Source organism: Hyperoodon ampullatus (assembly GCF_949752795.1).
Source record: "Hyperoodon ampullatus genome assembly, chromosome: 2".
Taxonomy (NCBI): Eukaryota; Metazoa; Chordata; class Mammalia; order Artiodactyla; family Ziphiidae; genus Hyperoodon; species Hyperoodon ampullatus.
The window spans coordinates 22,071,879-22,093,359 of record NC_136915.1 but is presented as its reverse complement, the minus strand read 5'-3'; the positions used below and the strand labels follow the sequence as shown (position 1 = coordinate 22,093,359).

General features: G+C 50.5%; 2 protein-coding genes across 2 annotated transcripts; one reads left to right on the top strand and one right to left on the bottom strand.

Annotated features, from left to right (window-relative positions):
- Positions 1-2,723: 2,723 nt before the first annotated feature.
- KDF1 (keratinocyte differentiation factor 1) lies at positions 2,724-5,543 on the top strand (the record flags this gene model as incomplete). Its single annotated transcript, XM_079696926.1, has 3 exons — positions 2,724-3,762; positions 4,263-4,337; positions 4,894-5,543. The coding sequence occupies 3 exons, from the start codon at positions 2,724-2,726 to the stop codon at positions 4,974-4,976; spliced, it is 1,197 nt and encodes a 398-aa protein (XP_079553052.1). The 3' UTR covers positions 4,977-5,543.
- A 2,654-nt stretch (positions 5,544-8,197) lies between these two features.
- NUDC (nuclear distribution C, dynein complex regulator) lies at positions 8,198-21,237 on the bottom strand. Its single transcript, XM_079697630.1, has 9 exons — positions 21,129-21,237; positions 18,980-19,057; positions 11,794-11,997; positions 11,637-11,702; positions 10,709-10,828; positions 10,423-10,617; positions 9,130-9,213; positions 8,916-9,034; positions 8,198-8,465 (listed from the first exon to the last, which is right to left on the bottom strand). Exons 1-9 carry the CDS (start codon positions 21,207-21,209, stop codon positions 8,414-8,416), a joined length of 999 nt encoding a protein of 332 aa, XP_079553756.1. The 5' UTR covers positions 21,210-21,237; the 3' UTR covers positions 8,198-8,413.
- Positions 21,238-21,481: the final 244 nt, after the last annotated feature.

The following is a 21,481-nucleotide window of genomic DNA, read 5'->3' as shown; positions in this document are numbered from 1 at the left end:
AAGTCCTTTCTCTTTCTACCTAATGGTCCTGGTTCTACCCAGAGGTCACACAGAATGTATCAGTCTCCTGAAGTACTTACTGTACCAACCCTGTTCCAGACACTGATGCAGAAAGGAATCAGATACAGTCCCTGCCCCTCGGGGTCATATAGGCTTATCTTCAAACAATGGGCTCAAAGCCAACTCAGCTGACCAAGAGCCCAGCAGAATGCTGTGGGGAGAGGGGCTCCCACCTGACTTGAGGTTCTGGAGTGTCCTTGGAGAAGGACCGCTGAGTGGGGCTGGGGGAATGGGTTGAAGAGTTGCAGGAACAGTTAACGAATTCCTGTATCCTCCTCATCCGCATTCACCATGGCTAACATTCCCTCCCTTTCTCTGTCTACACACATATACCTTCTGTTTTGGGGGGAACCCTTTGAGGTTAGGTTGCAGACATCATGCTTCTTTACCCCTAAATGCTTCAGTATATGTTGCCTAAGAATAAGAACATTGTCTTATTTAACATTGAATTTAACATTGGAAATTTAACATTGACGTAATGCTATTAAATAATATACAGTCTATTTTTAAATTTTACCAATTATCCAATTTCTCCTTGTGATCACAGGATTCCTTGTGAATCCTGTGATTCAATTCAGGATCACACAGTCCATTTAGTGTCATGTCCCTTAACTTGGGCTTGTCTGATGTTTCTTCATGATTACATTCAGGTTATACATTTTTGGCAGGACTACTCCATAAGCGATGCTGTGTCCTTTTTAGTGCATAGTATCAGGAGACACATCATGTCAGTTTGTCCCATTATTAATAATGTTAACTTTGATCATTTGATTAATGTAGTGTCTGCCAAGTTTCTCCAAATTTGTGTTTTGTTGTTGTTGTTTTAAATTGTCACTGGCTGCCATAAGTAGAAGGGAACAGAGGTGGCCAGAATGGGGGCCTTGACAGTATGTGGGTGAGAGATGGTGGTGGGCCAGTTTAGGGAGGTAGCATTGATTTGCCCAAAGCACATTGCCTATTAGAGCCAGAACTGGGACTAGGATACAGATATCCTGATGCCCAGTCCCAGGTTCCTTTCACATCACCAGTTCTAGGACACTAGTGCCATTAAATCAGGGATAAATAAAAAGTTAAGAGATTAATGTCTCAGAAAATCCAGGCTAACAATAGTAACTCCCCAGCACACCCCTACATGTGATCAAGGACCCTCCCAAGTACATCACTACATAATGTTCCCGCAGGCAGAGTTGTTTACTCCCATGATGCCCCATATATCCTATGCATTCCAGCTCATGAGCTTTTAAACATCTGTTTTCCCTACAAAACCATGTGTGAATCACAGGAACAGTACCTATAGTTCATCCATTTTTGGTTCTTCTGTACCTAACACAGGGCCAGGTTCAGTGAAATCTTAGCTCTGAGCTTGCTAGCAACCAAGGGAAAAGAAGGGAAAGAAGATGTATTTTGAGTCTTGGCTTTCTTGTCTAGTCAAAGGAAGCAAAACAGTGCTTGATGTTAAATGTTGATAGGAGCGCAAATCTGAGCCATACTGAAACATTGACCGGGGACCTGTTGATTCCCATGTCTGATTTGAAAGAGGAGGGGAAGAAAGGGAAGGTGGTAATGATCAGGTTCTGTAGCAAGTCAATGGAAAGGCATTTGTTGAGCAGACTCAGAGGCTCTGTACTGCTGGGCTTACCAACAGTGGGAAGAAACTCAGGGAGACCGTTGCCCAGAAAGTGAGATCCCAGGAGATTTTTCTTTTTATATGGTAAAATATGCATAAATTTTACCATTTTAATGTTTTAAAGTAATTTTAACGTTATAGTCCTGTGACATTAAACACATTCACACTGTTGTATAACCATCACCACCATCCATCTCTAGAACTTTTTCATCTTCCCAAACTGAAACTCTACCCGTTATATACTAACTTTCCATTCTCCCCCATCTCCAGCAGCTACCATTCTACTTTCTGTCTCTGTGAATTTGACTGTTCTAGATATTTCATGTAAGTGGGACCATACAATATTTGTCCTTTTGTGTCAGGCTTATTTCATGTAGCGTAATGTCTCAAGGCTTATCAGTGTTATAGCGTGTATCAGAATTTCATTCATTTTTAGGGCTGAATAATATTCCATTGTGTGTATAGAGCACATTTTGTTCATTCATTCATCCATCAATGAACATTTGCGTTGTTTCCATCTCTGCCTATTGTGAATAATGCTGCTGTGAACATTGGTGTACCAATATCTGTTTGAGTGCCTGTTTTCAATCATTTTGAGTATATACGCAGAAGTGATATTCCTGGATCAGATGGTAATTTTATGTCTAACTTTTCGAGGAAACTCCACACTGTTTTCCACAGCAGCCATACCACTCTATATTCCCACCAGCAATGCACAAGGGTTCCAACTTCTCCATATCTTCTCCAATGCTTGTCATTTCTGTTTTTAATAGTAACCATCCCAATGGGTGTGAAGTCCCAGGAGATTCTGATACATAGTTAGACCACAGAGAGAACTTCCTCTCTGGGGAGCAAGGGGACACTAGACAGGGTTCTTGGGCATACTTGGGCCCATCCACATCACAGAGCTCTCAGAAACCAGAAGTCTGAAACTCCTCAGGTCATAGTGCAGGAGCTCGCCGCTGACCTCTGATCCTGACTCCTTCCTGGCCTCTCCCCCACAGGTGCCTGGCTACGGCAAACCATGCGGTGAGCCATGCCCCGCCCTGGACACCCCCGCCCATCATCTGGGCCCCCACGCTTGGGACCCTGGGAGCGGCCAACGGAGCTATGCCTGGAGACATACGATGAGCCATCCCGGGCCCCACCAAGCCGCCGCACCCGTAGGCCAGACCCCAAGGATCCCGGCCACCATGGACCCGAGAGCCTTACCTTCATCTCTGGCTCTGCTGAGCAGGCTGCTGAGCCCCCAGCCTGCTGCCTGCTCTGGCGACCCTGGGTGTGGGACTGGTGCCGGGCCGCCTTCTGCTTCCGCCGCTGCCGGGATTGCCTCCAGCGCTGTGGAGCCTGTGTGCGGGGCTGCAGCCCCTGCTTGTCCGCTGGGGACTCCCCTGAAAGGGCTGCTGAAGCCAACTGGGTCAAGGAGCACAACGGAGTGCCCCCCAGCCCTGACCGTGCCCCTCCCAGCCGGCGGGATGGCCAGCGGCTCAAGTCGGCCATGGGTAGCAGCTTCAGCTACCCTGACGTCAAGCTCAAAGGCATTCCTGTGTATCCCTACCGCAGCACCACCTCCCCAGCCCTGGACGCGGACTCCTGCTGCAAGGAGCCACTGGCCGACCCCCCACCCATGCGGCACAGCCTGCCCAGCACCCTTGCCAGCAGCCCCCGAGGCTCTGAGGAGTACTACTCCTTCCACGAGTCGGACCTGGACCTGCCCGAGATAGGCAGTGGCTCCATGTCCAGCCGAGAGATCGATGTGCTCATCTTCAAGAAGCTCACAGAGCTGTTCAGTGTACACCAGATCGACGAGCTGGCCAAGTGCACCTCAGACACTGTGTTCCTGGAGAAGACCAGTAAGATATCGGACCTTATCAGCAGCATCACCCAGGACTACCACCTGGATGAGCAGGACGCTGAGGGCCGCCTGGTACGCGGCATCATTCGCATCAGTACCCGAAAGAGCCGTGCCCGCCCGCAGACCACAGAGGGGCGCTCAACCAGAGTGGCTGCCTCTGCTGCCCCTGCCCCTGACAGTGGCCATGAGACCATGGTGGGCTCAGGGCTCAGCCAGGATGGTAGGTGGGGCCCCACAGGGCTGAGGGGCAGAGTAGAGGAGGCTCTGGACAGGGAGGGTTGCACTGGGGTCTTTGGCCACTGTGGGTCCACCCTCAGCCGGTCCCAGCTCTTCCTCCTCCTTTTTCTCCACTCTCCTACATCCCCTAACAGGTTCTTTCTGTCCCCTGCTACCACCTGCCAGAGTAGCTTTCAGGCCCAACCAGCTAGCCTAGTTAACAGGACCCAGGAACCCATGCGAATTTGGACCTCTGACCTGGCCTAACCAAAACCCCTACCCACCCACTCATCCCTGCACAGACAGACCGACACACACACACACACACACACACACACACACACTCACACTCACACACACACACACACTGTTTGTTTTAAACATCGTTTCCCTAGCCCAGCCCAGGGGTGAATGGCCCCTCTCTCAATGGGCTGGGGGCAGAAGTGGGGTATAGGGTTGAAAGGATGTGATAATGACCACTGCCCCTTCGTGTTCCCTCCCTAGAACTCACAGTGCAGATCTCCCAGGAGACGACCGCAGATGCCATCGCCAGGAAGCTGAGGCCTTATGGAGCCCCAGGTTTGGTCCTGACGTGAAAGTGTGGAGAGGAGAGGGGACTGCCCTAGCAGCCCCCCACCTGCCCCTCTCCCAGCTTCCTCCTGGGGTGGGTGAGGATGGGATCAGAAAGGGACGAGAAGCCTGAGCAGCCTTAGACCCCATCCCAGTCCTGCAAACTGGCTTAAAGGTTCAGCTGGGAGCGATTCAGGGGGATGCCCCTGAACCAGAGCGGGGGCGGGCAGGTGCCCCGAACCTGCATCTAAACCCAGGTCACTGGAGAGGACAGTGGAGGGCGGGTGAGGAGGCCATCCACTGGTGCGGAGAAGGCACCATGTGTGGTTTCTACTGCTGTCCTCTTGGCTTTTGCAAGCCCCTGGGAGCAGGGTCGTTACCCTTTAGAGAGCGAGACGGGGGTTCAGAGAGGTCAAGAAACTGAGTGGATCACCCAGCCAGGATCAGACTGACCCAGGCTCAGGTCCCCCTCTGCTCCTTCTCAGCAGGTTTCTCCCTGCCTGAGGGACTTGCATGAGCCCCTCCCCATCTCTGAGCCTCTGTTTCCTGCTCCCTTTCCCCTCAGGATACCAAGCCAGCCACGACTCATCCTTCCAGGGCACCGACACAGACTCTTCAGGGGCACCCCTGCTCCAGGTCTACTGCTAACCCGCACTGGGCCCAGGGACCGCAACCCCCTTCTGAGAGAAGCACATCTACTGCATGAAGAGAGGGACCAGAACCCTCTTTGTGGGAGGGAGGCCATGAGCCCAGAAGCAGTGCCCACTCTGGCTCCTCCTGCCTTGGCTGACTGGTTCCTGGACCGCATGCATTTCACTGGGCCATGGTGCCCACATCCCCCGCGTCCTCCGCTGGCCTGACCCCTGCCTGGGCCTGTTCTTTCCTGCCCACAGTCTTCAGGAAGCCTAGGTCATGGAAAGCAAAGACTGAGGGGTTAACTTCTGGAACTGAATCCTGACTCTGCCCCCATAACATGCTCCCCCTGTACCATACACCCCATAACCAATCATGCAAACCTCCCCCTCCCCAGGACAGCGGGGAGGGAAGGTAACAGCTAAAAGAAGCTTGTCTTAAATGGATTGGGTTTGGGGGCAGGCAGGGCCTCCGGAATTCTGTGGGCAGTGCCCAATCCATGTTAGGTTCTGTTGAGCAGTTAGGTTCTCGGCTGATGTTCTACATGCTAACGTGACTATAGTACAAAACTTAATAGACATCTTTCTGCTCATCTTGGCTGTGATACTGTCCTTTCTGTCCCATTTGCCTGACTGCTGCCCGGAGCAGGAGACATCATAGAGTATCCAGCCTGGCTTAGTGTCGTGGGGTTGAGGTCAGAAGGCTAAACTGAGAGCAGTGATGCCCATCTCTCAGGCTCACGGTGAGTTCTAGGAGATAGAGCCAGTCACAGTGTGTGTGCCTGAGAAGGGTTTACCGAGTGGTTTCTGTCATCGTTGAGAGGTCCTTCTAGGCAGAGAGGTCCTTCTAGGCAGGCCTGCCTGGACTCCCTCTGTTGCCCCAATTCACTGCCTGTAGGCTGGCCTGCTTCTGGCCATCCCTGCAGTTTCCCCAAATCCCTGAGCACGTTGTCAGCCCACCCCACCTCAGACCTGCTGCTCCCTCCACCTCCCCCTGGTGCGGACAGCACTCAGGGTCACTGGGGTCTGCTCAGCACTCCCAGCAACCCAGGAGTGTGTGGGGGGGGGGAAAAATCATTCTTCTTTCACAGGTGCTGGCGCTCAGAGGTGTCAAGGAATTTAGTGGGTCATGCAGCTAGTAACTGTGGCTCTGTATCTGGAAGCTGGCCTCTTGGCAGTTGTGCCCCCAAGCTGGCAAGCTGACCTGCTTGGGGTAGAAGCAGGCTCCCCGTTTGGACATCAGAGCCCAGCTGGGTTCAGAAGGATCTTCCTTGGCTTCTCCTCGCACACAGGGGTGTGTTTGTTCTCTCAGTGAGACCAGAGCAGGCCCAGCAGCCCAGTCTTGACTGATGCTAAGCTAGGTGTCCAGGATCCCTCACTGCCCCACTTCACCTGCAGCACCCCCCACCCAGACTTTCTATTGCCCTCATGGGCACCCTTTGGAAAGTGACTGGAAAAACTGTACTTGTCTGTTCAGTTTCCTATTGGACACACAGGATGGTCCCTTGTGGCCATGATCACAGGGCCCAGTACCAGTGATAAAACTGGCCCCTTTCCTTAGGCTCTGCTGTCTCTTCCAGGTCAAGGCCTCTGCAATTGAAAATGACCACAGGCCGGGAATTCCCTGGTGGTCCAGTGGTTAGGATTCTGCACTTCTACTGCAGGGGGCATGAGTTCTATCCCTATTCGGGGAACTAAAATCTCATATGCCATGCCACATGGCATGGCCAAAAAAAAAAAGAAGGTAAAGAAAATGACCATGGGACTTCCCTGGTGGCTCAGTGGTTAAGAGTCCGCCTGCCAATGCAGGGGACACGGGTTTGAGCCCTGGTCTGGGAAGATCCCACATGCCGCAGAGCAACTAAGCCCGCACACCACAACTACTGAAGCCTGCACGCCTAGAGCCTGTGCTCCGCAATGAGAAGCCACCGCAATGAGAAGCCTGCACACCGCAACGAAGAGTAGCCCCACTCGCCGCAACTTGAGAAAGCCCACGCGCAGCAATGAAGACCCAATGCAGCCAATAAATAAAGAAAAAATGACCACAGGGGCTTCCCTGGTGGCACAGTGGTTGGGAGTCCACCTGCCGATGCAGGGGACACGGGTTCGTGCCCCGGTCCGGGAAGGTCCCACGTGCCGCGGAGCAGCTGGGCCCGTGAGCCATGGCCGCTGAGCCTGCGCGTCTGGAGCCTGTGCTCCCCAACGGGAGAGGCCACAACAGTGAGAGGCCCGCGTACGGCAAAAAAAAAAAAAAAAAAAAAAAAAGACCACAGGACACTGAAGCCCAGGGATATTGCTGGACAGAGAGTAGGAGAGTGATGCCACAGTCCTTCCATCTTAGCCTTGGCCCGAGAGCACCATTTTCCAAGCTTAGCCTTGGGAACTACTACTGGCATTCCCGGAAAAGAGGGTCTATAAGTTTGGTAAACAGACAAAACCAAACACTGCATACCTTCTTTAAGTCTTTAACAAGCTATTCTGAAATGCCAAAAGGACATGCTGTGTTCCAGAAATTCAGGGGTCACCCACGGCCCACAGAGCATAGCACCCTGGCCAAGCCAACCTAGACATTCTTGCTGTAACCATGACCTCTGTGGCACCCTGCACTGTGACCTGTACTCTCCCACCAAAGGGTCAGCTCTGGTGGCTGGATTTAGGCAGAAGGGAACACCTCTCCAGCCCTGGCACTCCCTCAGTGGCTCACTCTGTGAAGCCCTAAAATCTGCAGAGGTCCAGGTCAGAGACACGCAATAGGCTCCACTGGGCTTCACCCTGCCTTCCCGGCCAGATCCCCACCACACACAGAGCCAATCTGAGGCCTGGGCGGTTCCCCAGCCTTTGCTGCTCTCTGCCCCTGGGAAATAAAGAGTGTAGTTTTAGAAATACTTGCTCCAGGGCTAGAGGACAGACCCAGTGCTGTGGGAAATTGTCTTAAGAGATGAAAATGGAATCAAGCCGGGCTGGTCTTAAACTTTGCTGAGTCATGGGCCCTTCTGAGAATCTGACATATGTTCTGGTCCCTTTAGCCACTTTTGCTCAGAATCATACACAGACTAAAAGACTTGTTTGAATCCCCCATTTAAGTAATGAGAAACTGAGCCCCAGGGAGGGGCAAGGACTTGCCCTAGATCACATGGCAGAACCTGGGCTAGAAGAAAAGCCCCCAGATCCCAGCAGCAGCCATAAGAGCCCTGTCCCCCAGGGAAAGGCCAGAGGGAAGAGAGGACACAGGTGGAATTGGGTAAATAGTTTTAATGTGTAACAGCAGACTAAATGGGACGACAAGACATCCCCAAGGCCCCAGCCCTTCTCCCATGATGCTCTTAGACCTGTGTGTGGGCCAGCCCCATGCCTGCCCCAGCCCTGAGGCCCACAAGTCCCAGGGAAGGGTGGCAAAGGGAGGTGGGTAGCTGGGAGCTCAGCCCCAGGAGTTCAGGGAGGCAAACACAGGGGCTAGTTGAATTTGGCCTTGGAGAAATCCATCTCTGGATGCTGATCCATGAACCTGGGGAGGGAAAGTAGGAAGAAGGTGAAACAGGCCATCCGTCTCCCCCAAATCAGTCCCTTTCTCTTAGCTCCCCACATGAGGTCTAATCTCTTTAGAACTCTGAGCAACTTGGAGCCAGGCCAGGCAGGAGTGGGGCCCCAAGGACTCTCTCTAAGGCCCATTTGAGGACCTGAGGCTGGAAGCTGAGGTGCCAACACTGGCACTGTTTTTCTGTCAGTGACAATGACCGCCTGTTATGCCTTCCTACCCTGAGGTGGCCTTGCCCTCAAGATGACCTGAGCAATTGATTAGGGGAGGGAAGCCAAGGCTATAAAGCCATAAACTTGGCTGGCTCATCCTGGAAGGGGCAGGGCCAGCTCCTGTGTTCCGCTCAGTACACACTCGTTGCTGTCACCCAGGTCCAAGCCCCAGACACCTTCCCCAAACCCCCATCTCTCAGTTGCTCACTTCTTCAGAATCTCCTGTTTCTTCTGCTCATCTGAGGTGGGCAGCCCCATGGACTTCTGTCTCTGGTCGTACATCATCTTCTCCACCATGCTGCGGGTCTCACTGTCCAGGTCTGACAGCTGGGGGGCAGGCAGTGACAGGGACGGGTGAAGCTCTGGGGCCACCTAGGCCCCTCACCTCCCAACCGAAGCTCCTCCAACCAGCCAGGGCTCACCTTGGAGTTCTCAGGGTTGATCTTCTTGGTATTGATCTCGGGGTCACTGGACACCAAACGGCTCCACCACTCCATCTTGTTGATCTGAGAGGAAGAGGAGGACCATCGGGGGATGGGTGGTGGCTTGCTCTGTGCCCTGGGAACCACCACCCAACCCTTCCAGAACCAAACTCTCTCTCATCCACATCCTGCACTGGGGACCTGCGAAGGCCTGTACTGGGACCTAGGGTGCCAATGAACAAGACCTCTGCCCTCCCCAGTGGCTGGGGGAGACAGACACGGAGACAGTCACAAATCAGCATGATAACGGAAAGAATAAAGTACAGAGGGAGGACTTCCCTGGTGGCACAGTGGTTAAGAATCCGCCTGCCAATGCAGGAGACACGGGTTCGATCCCTGGTCCGGGAAGATCCACATGCCGCGGAGCAACTAAGCCCATGCACTGCAACTACTGAGCCGGTGCACCACAACTACTGAAGCCCAGGCGCCTGGAGCCTGTGCTCCGCAACAAGAGAAGCCACCGCAATGAAAGAGTAGCCCCCACTGGCCGCAACTAGAGAAGGCCCATGTGCAGCAACGAAGACCCAGAGCAGCCAATAAATAAATAAATAAAATTTATACCAAAAAAAAAGTACAGAGGGGGATATTCATCCAGAGTGGAGGGAGAGGTCAGAGCAATACATGGATGGGCTAGGCCTTTAAGGATATGCAGTAAACCACATTAAAAAGCAGAGGAGGACATTCCAGGTGGGAGGAAATGCAAGTGCAAGGGCACAAAGGCAGCCAAGGCCAGTCAGGTAGGCTGGGTCAGGTGGTATGTGCCATGGGATGCTTTCCTTGGACCCCTGGCACTTTACAGAGACCACATTCATTTACTGGTGTCTGTAATCCCAGCTCTCTGAGGGTGTAAGGGAGGGAACGTAGGCTTCCTCCGGGCAGTTTTCTACGTGTTGTTCACTGTTCTCTCTCTAGCGCTTAGAACAGTCTCTGGCACGTAGTAGGTGTTCAAGGATTTGTTGAATTGAATGCATGTACAAACCTAATGGAAAGGAAAAGGCTTTGGTACTAAGGACCGTTCCAATCCCAACTCCACCTCCTCCTAGAGGCAAAAGCCTGGGCAAATCTCTGAGCTACCCTTTTCCTGACTCTAAAACTAGACAGACCTACTTTAAAAGTCTCGTTGTGGGGATTAAAAAAGGTATGTCCATCAGGCCCCCAGCACAGTCTCCGAGTTCAGGAGCAGCCCCCTCTCCCTAAGTCACAACACAGGCCAGGAGGTGGGGCTTCTCGCACCTTCTCCAGATGCACCGTCACCACCTTGCCATCCTCGATGAGCCACGAGCTCTCCTCCACCTTCACCTCGTTGTAAAGCTCCCCGTCCACGATCGCCGGCTGCCCCTTGAGCCCCACCCGGAGGCGCCTCCGCTGGATGTCCACCACCACGTCCTTCCCCTTCAGCCGGAAGTTCACGTGGAAGGGCACTGCCAGCTGCACGGGGCAGGAGCAGTCAGGAGAGGCCCCAGGCTGGCTCCCTCACCTCAGCCCCAGCCCCAGCCCCAGCCCCAGCCCCTGCACTCACGTCCAGCTCCGACAGGGTCTGGGTCCAGCGGTAATTGGGCAGGTCCGCCCCATTGCCGAAATTGGGCTTCAGCTTCCCTTTGTCCTTCTCGTCCTCCTCCTCCTCAGCCTCCTCAGCCTCCTGCTCACAGTTGGGGTACTCGGCAACTTACTTGACAGACCCAGACTGAACCCCACTGGGCCAGGGCCAGGGCTGGCACTGGGCATACAGCCACAGAACAGTACAGACCTGGTCCCTGCCCAGTCCACGGCCCACTAGGAGCCAGAGGTAAAACCTGTTCTGATCTCTGCCTGAGCTCAGACTGCTAGACCATGTGACAGCTGGGGGACGGTGACAGTCAGAGATGGACCCATGGGACCCACCTAGCTGGCAGTTCAAGCCAAAGGACTTAGGAAGAAAGCCCAGCACAGAACAGGTCATGAGGTGGCCATCAGGAGGGCTGTTCTAAAAATAAAACCAGGCTGACAAAAAATGATCAACTTCCTTTTTCTGTGTCTCTAGGGTTGAGACCCTAGTCTCAGACCAGAACCTCTGCAAAGCCAAATGAGTGCCCCAAGGATTATTTGGGAAGCTGGACTCAAGTCAATGGGAGGAGCCCCGAGGGGAACATGCCCCAGGTGTGTCAGAGTAATCCACCATGAAGGGCCAGGCTGGGCCCACGGACCCAAGCCCACCCAAATGGTGCCTGTACAGGAACTGCCCTCCCTGGCTCTTGGGCTTTCCTGCCAAGGCTTAAAGCCAGCGGGTTTTGTTTTTTTTTTAACCCACTTTGGTCCAGTGTGGAATCTTGAAGTATGGGGAGGATTCCCAAAGCTAAGGAGGGGTGGGGTGGGGAAGGGGAAGGCTTTACAGAGAAAGGGAAAGGCTGAAGAGTCCCCAGAAGTTCCCAAGCCCCCTGCTAGTCCTGAACAGCCCCAGTCCATCTCACCTGCTTCCCTGGTGAGCCGAGACTGCCATTCTTGAGCTGGGCTTCATGATTCTCTGCATCCTTTTTCTGTGGCAAAGGGCAAAACATTTGGCAAGAGGGTACCCACTTCTAGTGCCAATGGGGATCAGGGGGGCAGGGGAGAGAAGCCGTCTCCTACTTGGTCAATTTCCAGCTGCAGCCTCTCGGCCTCCTCATCAGTCAGTTCCTTGATCTGGGGCCCAGAGGTCTCTGACTTGGCCTCCTTGGCCAGTCTGGCTGCCCGCTCCGCTTTCTCCCGCCGCTCAGTCTCCTGCCGAGCTCTCTTCTCCCGCCTGGCCTTCTGTGCCAGCTGGTTGTGGTGGTTGAAGGTCTGTGTGATAAGCTGAGGAAGGAAGAGAAGGCAATGAGGCATCAGGGGACAGGACATGTCCCAAGACGTGAGGCTAGTCCTATCTCTATTTGCTGAGTGCCTGGGCAAGGCACTGCACTCAGAACCTCAGTTTCCACATCTACAAAATGGGATTTAATACATACCTGTATCACTGAGTTGTAATAAGAATACCTGCAAAGAATCTGCTTCAATAAACAGCGACCACTTTAAAAAAAAACAAGGCAGTCCAGGGACTAAGACCCAACACTGAAGTTGGACAACCTGCACTCTAATCCAGGCTTTGTCATGCACTAGCTATTGTATTTTTGGCAAATTACTTAACCTGTCAAGAGCTTCAGATTCCTTATCAGCAAGGATGAGTCCCTACCTCACAGGGATGTTGTGCAGACCAAATGATAAGTGCTCTGAAAAGTCCTTCATTATGGGTGTGAAGCTTTTGGAAGCAGAACTCCAGCCTCAGCCCCTCTGAGAAGCTTTTCCCCCCCGCTCTCGGGCCATGGAGACCTTTCTTGAGGGAAAAGGTAGTCTCCTCCTCTCCTCAGCCTTCAAGCTATCCATTTCAAATCCTGCCTCTCCCATGAGACCTTCCCAGGATGCTTCCAACGCACATCCTGCTAGCTGGTCTTCCTGTCGCCCGAGAGCAACCCCAATACTGGTGCCACCTGTCTGGATCTGTGGCCTTGAACAAGTAAACAACTTTGACACTTTCTAAGCCCCAGTTTCATCAGCTCTCATGACATGTGTCATCTGGCTGAGGCTAACTCAGTGTCAGCTGGTGGAGGGTGGGGAGAAGCACCTTCTCTGCTATGAAAATACAATGGGAGAAATGGTTCTACCTCATGTTTTACACCAGCAGCTCTCAGAGTGTGCTCCCCTGACCCACAGCAACAGCGTCACCCAGAATTTGTTAGAAATGCTAAATCTCAGGCCCCACTCTAGACCTACTGCATCAGAAATTCTGGGGCTATGGCCCAGCAATCTGTATTTTTAACAAGCCCTCCTGGCCAATTCTCGTGCATACGTGAGAGTCACACCTACATCTGAGATCCTGGTCTACTCCTACCTGTGTGACCCTGAGGTCGTCTCTCTGTGCTTCTATCTTATTATTTCTACAAACAGTCTTACACAGCTCTTCTTTGCCTATAGGGTCCTTGCCCCTACTCCCAGGTTGCCTGGCAAACTCCTACTCATCCTCCAGGACCAGCTCAAGTGTCTCTTGAATTTCACCTCTTCACCTTTGGCAGGCTCAGGAATTTACCCAACTTAGGAAACCCAACTCTGTGTCAACCCACACACCTGGAGGAGGCCTCACAGGGCACCCACCACATGATCAGCGGTCAACAAACCATCTTTCAAGAATCTCTGAGCCATGGCTGGAGGGAGAAAGGGATCTGCAAGAGCTGAGGGGAATCACGTGGGGCTCAGGGTCACCGGAGTCAGCATGGGCTCCCAGATCTAGGGTTCTGCCAAATGCCCTGTGGCCTCTCATTCATTTGAGGCCAGTTCCTCCTCTTATCCTCAAACCTCCAACCTCACGCCACACTGCAGTAGCTCCACGCTCTTCAAGGTTAAAGGGTACCAAAAGAAACCCCAAACCAAATGGGTTAACAAAATGAGGTGTGTGTAAGAAAGAAATGAGCCACCTGAACGCCATCCTGCTATCAACAGAAGGGATCAGTCATGGCACAATTACGCCAGCAGAGGCTGTTCCACCACAGGGCCTTGGTCCCAAGTCCCTAATCAGGACCTTGAACTCAAGCCATTTGCCAATGAGTGGCTAAGGGGAGGCAGGAGCGGGGCCATCCCCTCTTCCAGCTCCAGTGAATCATGTTACGTCCATTCATCATGTCCTTTCCTAGCTCCTGGAGGTTAGATGAGGGCAGAGCTGAACCACCAGGCACAGTCAAGGCCAATCACAGCAGCCTCTGACCCCTCCTCCCAGTCTCCTCCCACCAGCTTTACCCAGGCCCAGCCCCAGGTAGAGACCCCTGGGAGCGCGTAGCCTACGCAGAAGTACCAACTGGCAGGCTGTCAGAGCCAAGCTTCTGTCACTGGACACATCTTTGGGAACCACAGACCAGCAGAGTGGGGAAGCGGTGAGGAGGGTTGGGCCAGTTCTAAAAGATAGCCCCAGACTGCTCAGTGGGCATACCTGAACACAGCGCTCCCTGACCTAGGCTGGGTGATAGGGGAGCAAAGGGTGGTTCCCACCAGCCTGGCCGGGAGACCCCAGAGGGAAATTTAAGCTAAATCCAAAGGCATGAGGTCCTGAACCTGACCATAGGGCCGGGGGACACATCTGAGGGAGAAGACACACTCCTGTTCTAGAACTTCATATAAATGGAATCATTCAATATGTGCTCTTATCTGTCTTCCTTTAAAAGGCTGAATAATATTATATTATGCGTATATATGACATTTTGTTTATTCATCCATCAATGAACGCTTGGGTTGCTTCCACTTCTTGGCTATCATGAACAGTGTTGCTATGGGTGTACAAATCTCTCTTCAAGACCCTGCTCTCAATTTTGGGGGGTATACACCCAGAAGTGGGATTGCTGGATCATATGATAGTTCTATTTTTAATTTTTTGAGGAACCGCTATACAGTTTTCCACAGCAGCTGCACCATTTTACATTCCCACCAACAGTGCACCAGAGTTCCAATTTCTCCACATCCTTGCCAACACTTGGTGTTTTCTGGGGTTTTTGATAGAAGCCATCCTAATGGGTGTGAGGTGACGACATCTCATTGTGATTTTGATTTGACTTTCTCTAATGATTAGTGATGTTGAACATTTTTTATAATAAAAAGGTTTTAAACAGCTATGATAATTCACTTTTACCAGCAATGTCTGAAGAGTACCCTTTTTTCCACATCCCTGTAAGCAATTTTTTAAAAATATTTGTCAGTTTGACCAGAAAAAAAAGGGCATCTCACTGTTTCTTTCTCCTACATTTCCTTGATTACTACTGAATTTAGGCATCTTTTCACATGTTCTTCATGGAATTGCCCATTTTTCTGTTTATCCTTTTCTTGTCAATTTACAAGAGTACCTGCATATTAAATTGGCTATTAAATTTTATCTGTCCTCTGCAATGCATCTTTTCCAGATCTATTGTTTTTCAACTGACTTCATATGTCATTACGTCTCTTTTGCCACACATGTGTTCTATGTTTGAAGAAGCAAACAGCTACCTTTTATTCTGTAGCTTCCAGGTTTCTATCCTTGCAAGGTCTCCTCCACACAAGGTTATACATAGTTTCCCAGCTTTCCTTACTAAGCTCTTCTTTTTTTTTTTTTTTTGCGGTACGCAGGCCTCTCACTGTTGTGGCCTCTCCGTTGCGGAGCACAGGCTCCGGGTGCGCAGCCTCAGAGGCCATGGCTCACAGGCCCAGCCGCTCTGTGGCATGTGGCATCTTCCCAGACGGGGGCACGAACCCGTATCTCCTGCATCGGCAGGCGGACTCTCAACCACTGCGCCACCAGGGAAGCCCCCTTACTAAGCTCTTCTTGATCTGCAATTTATTTTTAGATATGAGTAAAACAGATGGTACAGTATAGTACACGTTTTGGTTTTTTACCAGTAGCCAGTTGTAGCAGCATGAATTATTAAATCATCCTTTGCCTACTGAACTGAATTACCTACCTTATTGGACACATCTTAAATCCTCATACGTGCTAGACTTTTTCTGGATTCTCTATTTTGCTTCACTAGTCCATTCATCTCTTCCTATGTCAATAAAATACTGATTAGATCATTATGGCTTTATCCGAATCCATAATGCCGAGCCCCGAAGCTATAAAAACTAAAAGTAGGGCTTCCCTGGTGGCACAGTGGTTGAGAGTCCGCCTGCCGATGCAGGGGACGCGGGTTCATGCCCCGGTCCGGGGGGATCCCACATGCCGCGGAGCAGCTGGGCCAGTGAGCCATAGCCGCTGAGCCTGCGCGTCCGGAGCCTGTGCTCCGCAACGGGAGAGGCCACAGCAGTGAGAGGCCCACGTACCACAAAAAAAAAAAAAAAAAACAAAACTAAAAGTATTTTTGTATTTCTCTAAGTTTGTAGCATGAAGGTATTTACAGTCATTTACAGTGGGAGTCATATCTCCCACTTGGTATAAATATTGATACACATTTCTCTGTAGAAATATTAATGTTTCATTACATGATGCTGCTCCTGACCCCTGGACTGGGGTACTGTACGTAATGTACAGTATACACACTGTATTGCCTCCTAAAATCCAATGAATTCTAAATCCCAAAACACATCTGGCCCCAAGAGGTCCAAAAAAGGGTCTGTGAACTTGTATCCTCATGTGCCAGCCACACTACATGACCTCTTTTTATCCTTAAAACAGCCCTGTGAGGGAAAGATTATCCCCTCTTCCAGGGAAGAAAAATGAGGCTCAGAAAGTGATTCACCCAACACCACAAAGCTGTCAAGCCGGAAGAGGGGGAGACCAGGATTCACTCACATCTGCCTATAGCTCCAGAGAACATGTTCTTAACCAACGCACTTGGAGATGATGCATCTGGTGGCCCAGTGCACAGTAGGTCCCCAATACAAAGAAGTTACTGGTGTTACAAATGGAGACCAGGCAGGAAAGCTAGGCTGGTTTCTGCCTGCCTAAGAGTCGGACCAACCTCCTGGGAAAGAGCTGACTCTAAGGGAACAAAGAGCCGAGGAGCATAACAAGGTCTAAGAGGGACCAGCAGATATCCAATACACAGCAGTGACACCATCATCCCCGTGACACCTCTGAGACACCACTTCTCAATATTATTCATCTCTCTCCCTTCTGCCTGCTATCTTACTCATCCTTCACACCTCAGGCACCTCTTCCTCATCAAGTCTTCCTTGAGCCCCCAACCTAGGTTAGTCCCCATTTTATGCTCCCTGGACTTCCGCCCTAACACCCGTCACTTCTTCATTGTTTTTTTTTTTGGGGGGGGGGGGGTTGTAAGGGGGCTACACTGTGAGATCCATGAAAACAAAGACCATTGTCTGTATTCACCTCTATAATCTCGAAGGGTTTGTCACAGTAGCTAACACAGGCAAAGTGTTAAGTGCTCAATAAACATTAGTTTACAAATGAATGAATGCGGATATTACAAGGTCGTGGCCCACAGAAAAATGGGAGGTGCTAGTGCTAATACAGAAAGAGTATTTGAGCCACAAAGGGTCCTACAGGTCAGTGAGTCCACCTTCTTCCATTTTACAGATGTGAAGATTAAAAGGACCAGAGAATTGGTGGGAAATCAACCGGGCCACACAGCTAGACCAAGAACCCAGGACTCCTACTCCAGGCCAAAGTGTCTATAACAGAGTAGCCTCAGACCATCAAGACACATTATCAAGCATTTCAGCTTGTTAGAACCCTGAAGCCACAGAAAGCAGTTTGCAAAATATCTCCTTCTTGTTATTGTGTCTCTTAAATTTAAGTGAAAACAAATATCAAGGTTATAAAAATCACGGTTCAGTGAGGTGACATGATTTACCAATCTTCAAAAACATAATCACAACCTAAGGAATTAGAAGATGTTCAAGGTATCAGAACCCATACCACAAAACACAATTCTCAGGAATCACCTCACAGCAGTCAGGATGGTCATCATCAAAAAGTCTACAAATAATAAATGCTGGAGAGGGTGTGGAGAAAAGGGAACCCTCCTACACTGTTGGTGGGAATGTAAATTGATACAGCCACTATGGAGAACAGTATGGAGGTTCCTTAAAAAACTAAAAATAGAGCTACCATATGATCCTACAATCCCACTCCTGGGCATATATCCAGAGAAAAACATGGTCTTCAAGGATACATGCACCTCAATGTTCATTGCAGAACTGTTTACAATAGCCAGACATGGAAGCAACCTAAATGTCCATCAACAGATGAATGGATAAAGAAGATGTGGTGTACACACACACACACACACACACACACACAGGAATATTACTCAGCCATAAAAAAGAATGAAATAATGCCATTTGCAACACCATGGATGGACCTAAAGATTATCACGCTAAGTGAAGTTAGTCAGAGAAGGATAAATATATGATATCATTTATATGTGGAATCTTAAAAAATGATACAAATGAATTTATTTACAAAACAGAAATAGACTCATGGACACAGAAAATAAACTTATGGTTACCAAAGGGGAAAGGCGAAGAGGGATAATCCAGGAGTTTCGAATTAACAGATACACACTGCTGTATATAAAACAGATAAAAAACAAGGACCTACTGTATAGCACAGGGAACTATATTCAGTATCTTGTAATAACCTATAATGGAAAAGAATCTTAAAAAGTATATATATATATATATATATATATATATATATCTGTATGTGTGTGTGTGTGTGTGTGTGTATCTATCTATCTATTTCTGACTCACTTTTCTGTTCACCTGAAACTAACACAAGATTGTAAATCAACTATTTCAATTTAAAAAAAGAAAATTTTTAAACCCTGCAATTCTCAAATCCTTGAACTTTTGCTTACAGCATCTGGGAAGGCTGGGATAGCCGGCTTTGAGTTTTCCTATATCTCTGTCTTCTAAGCTCAATTTCTAACATTTGCCTACTCTCATCTCCCAGCTAGGTAATTAGATAAAACCTCAATGGAAAAGGAAGCAAAAAGCATGGTGTCAGGGGCAGAAGGCAGTTTTACAACAGACTCTAGCTCCAATCCTGGGTCTCCCATAACTCAGACCAATTTCCTCACTTGTAAATGGGGATAGTAACATCTGCCCCTCTCAAACTTCTAGAGGACCATGGGGATAGGGTAGATAAAGCACTTGGCAAGGAGAGGGGCTTCAATAAATGACAGCTTGCTTCCCTTCCCCGACTCTTTGCCCTTGGCATTTTACTTCTGCTATAGGTTATTATTATGCCAAAGGAAGGTCAAGTAAGCTCTTCTTCTGGAGAAACAGAGCTGCCCAAGGGACAGTGGTCCCCAACACTCACCTTCTCTGCCATCCCCTCTTCTCCTCCAACGAAAAAGTCTGTTTTGCGTCGAAGGAAGCTGAAGAAAGTGTTCACGAGCTGAAAGAAGACAAAGACCAAAGCTGTAGAGATGCCATATTGGGAGCCCCTCGCCTACACAGAAGCTAACTTCCTTAGTCTAGAAGGGAACTTGGCACTGGACTGTTTCACCCTGAGCCTCCCAAATGAGAGAACCGGCCCTGACTTAGTCACTTCTGCCAGGAAGCCTAGCCTAACCTTACCTAGATCACCTGAAAGGCAGATTTCTCATTTCTTGTGTGCATGTGTATATGTGTTCCACATTTTTTGTGGTGCTAGAAGCAGCCTGAGGATATTGGACACTGCTCTGCATCCAGGGCTTGAAACGCCTGGGATCCAGCTTTCCTCTCCACAAAATAAAAAGCCCATCCAGAGTGGCACTGGCTGAGTTACTAGGGCAGAGCTAGAAGGAGGGGAACAAATGAAGCCACTTCAAAGAAGGTTAAGACCAACTAACTCTGGCTGGGGTATCAGTGTAGCCAAGTCATTTAAGAGCGTTGGTCTGGGTATCAGACTGACATACATTAGCTCTGTGGCCTTGGGAAAGTTTCTTAACTCCATAAAACAGAAACAGCAGCAGGACCTATTTCTAGGGATATAGGTGAGGATCCTCTGTGAGGACCAAAGGAGGTAATGGAGGTGAGGTCCTTAGCAGTGTCTCGCCCAGAGCAAGAGACCCTCTGCGGGAGAGTGAACTCCTCACAAGCAGGCACTGTGAACCATGACTTTGTCTACATCCCCAATGCCTAGCACCAGATCTGACTCAGAGTACATGCTCAATAAAACTTTCGCTGAATGAAAAGACCTAGTAGTGACCTAAGATTAGCACATATAACTAAGCCTTTTTATTTGCCCAAGTGAGTGGTTCTAAATCTGATGCTAGAATTTATCTCAATGGTTTCAATTCCGGCTTCTAGACACTTTTTCAATTCACTCAGAAACGAACTCACTCCCAAATCCAACTGTGTCAACAATTTAGGGGGGTGGGGTATGGGAGCCTTTCACATCTCCAAATTAATAGCACTCTTCCCACCTCAAAGGGCTTAGGAGTCCTTGGTCACCACAGGCACCTAAATGAGAGAATGGGAACGGAAAGCTCCATGAAAACTTGTCCCCAGAGAGACACAGAATCAGAAATGGTCTGTGGAAAGCACACACCGGCCTAAGGATTCTGGTCCCCTCTAGGTTAGGACCCTTTTGGATGATCTTGGGCAAGTTCCTTCAGTTTCTTTATAGAAAGACTGATCTTGATATGCTTTTCTACCTTTTGAACTTTCCATGGTTCAAAAAAACCAACTCTAGAATCCCGATTAGTTGGTCTTTATCCTTCATACACTACGTGTTATTGGGTCTGGTCACTACGCATGAATTATGTTCCTGCACACATCGATCACTCAACAGATACTTGTTGAATGTTCAAGCCTGATTACTGAGAATTCCTCACTGTCCTTCACTTCAACACACTACTCTCCTACAAATTCAGGAAATAAGGATTCGTAGCTCTGTCTCAAAGAAAGAAACTGAGGCCTGGAGATGTGGAACGGTCTCAAGTTGGTAGGTGGTGTAGAACGCTTGTGAACACAGGTCTCTTAGTCCCCCATTCATGCCCTAAAAAGACCACGTGCTAATATAACCACCCCACCCCCCACACACACACCGCCCACATTCTTCCGCTCGTTCCAAGTCTTGGTACATGCAAATCTCAATGTCTAGAATAGTTCATCCTAAAGGATGCTCTTCGGGAGCGGCCAGCAGAAAAGAAACGGGGCCAGGAGTATGTGGGAGAATAAGCGGGGGGGAGCGGGGAGAGATCCCAAGACTCTGGGTCTTTTCCAGGGACGGGTGCAGGGACGCCGGAGCTGCTAAGACAGGAACTACTGAGGGGCCCCGGGGTCCCATGACTGATACGAGTGCAAGACTTGAGGCAAGGAGGCCAGGCCGGAAGCTGGAGTGCAGTAAGAATGTGGGGGGGATCCCAAAGCTCGCGAGGCCCAGGGGTGTATCTCGGCCCTTGAAGCAGAGAAGGACGGAGAGAGCGTGGCTGGGGCACCCCCGGTGGGCCAGGCCGAGCCAACGCCGCACGGGCCGTTACCTCCTGCACGCCGCCCTCGTGCTGCTGCGCCATGGCCAGCAACATGCCGTCGAACCGATCCTCCTCCTGCTCTCCGCCCATCGTGCCGGCCACTAGCCACGCTCCGAAATCTGAGCTCCGCACACGCGTCCCGCGCTCTCCGGTCTTTAGGGTCGCGTCCGGTCCAACCGCTGTAGTCCTCCGCCTTCCGCAGCGGAGCCGGAAACACGCACACGCCCCGCCGCCCAGGCCCCCCTGCTAGCTCTCTCTTCCGGCCTCTCTTCCGGCCTGCAGCCATTCACCGCGCGGCAAACAGCCCGCTTCGCCGGCCATTGGTCGACTTGCTAAGCCAATCAAAGAGCTCATCAGTGAAG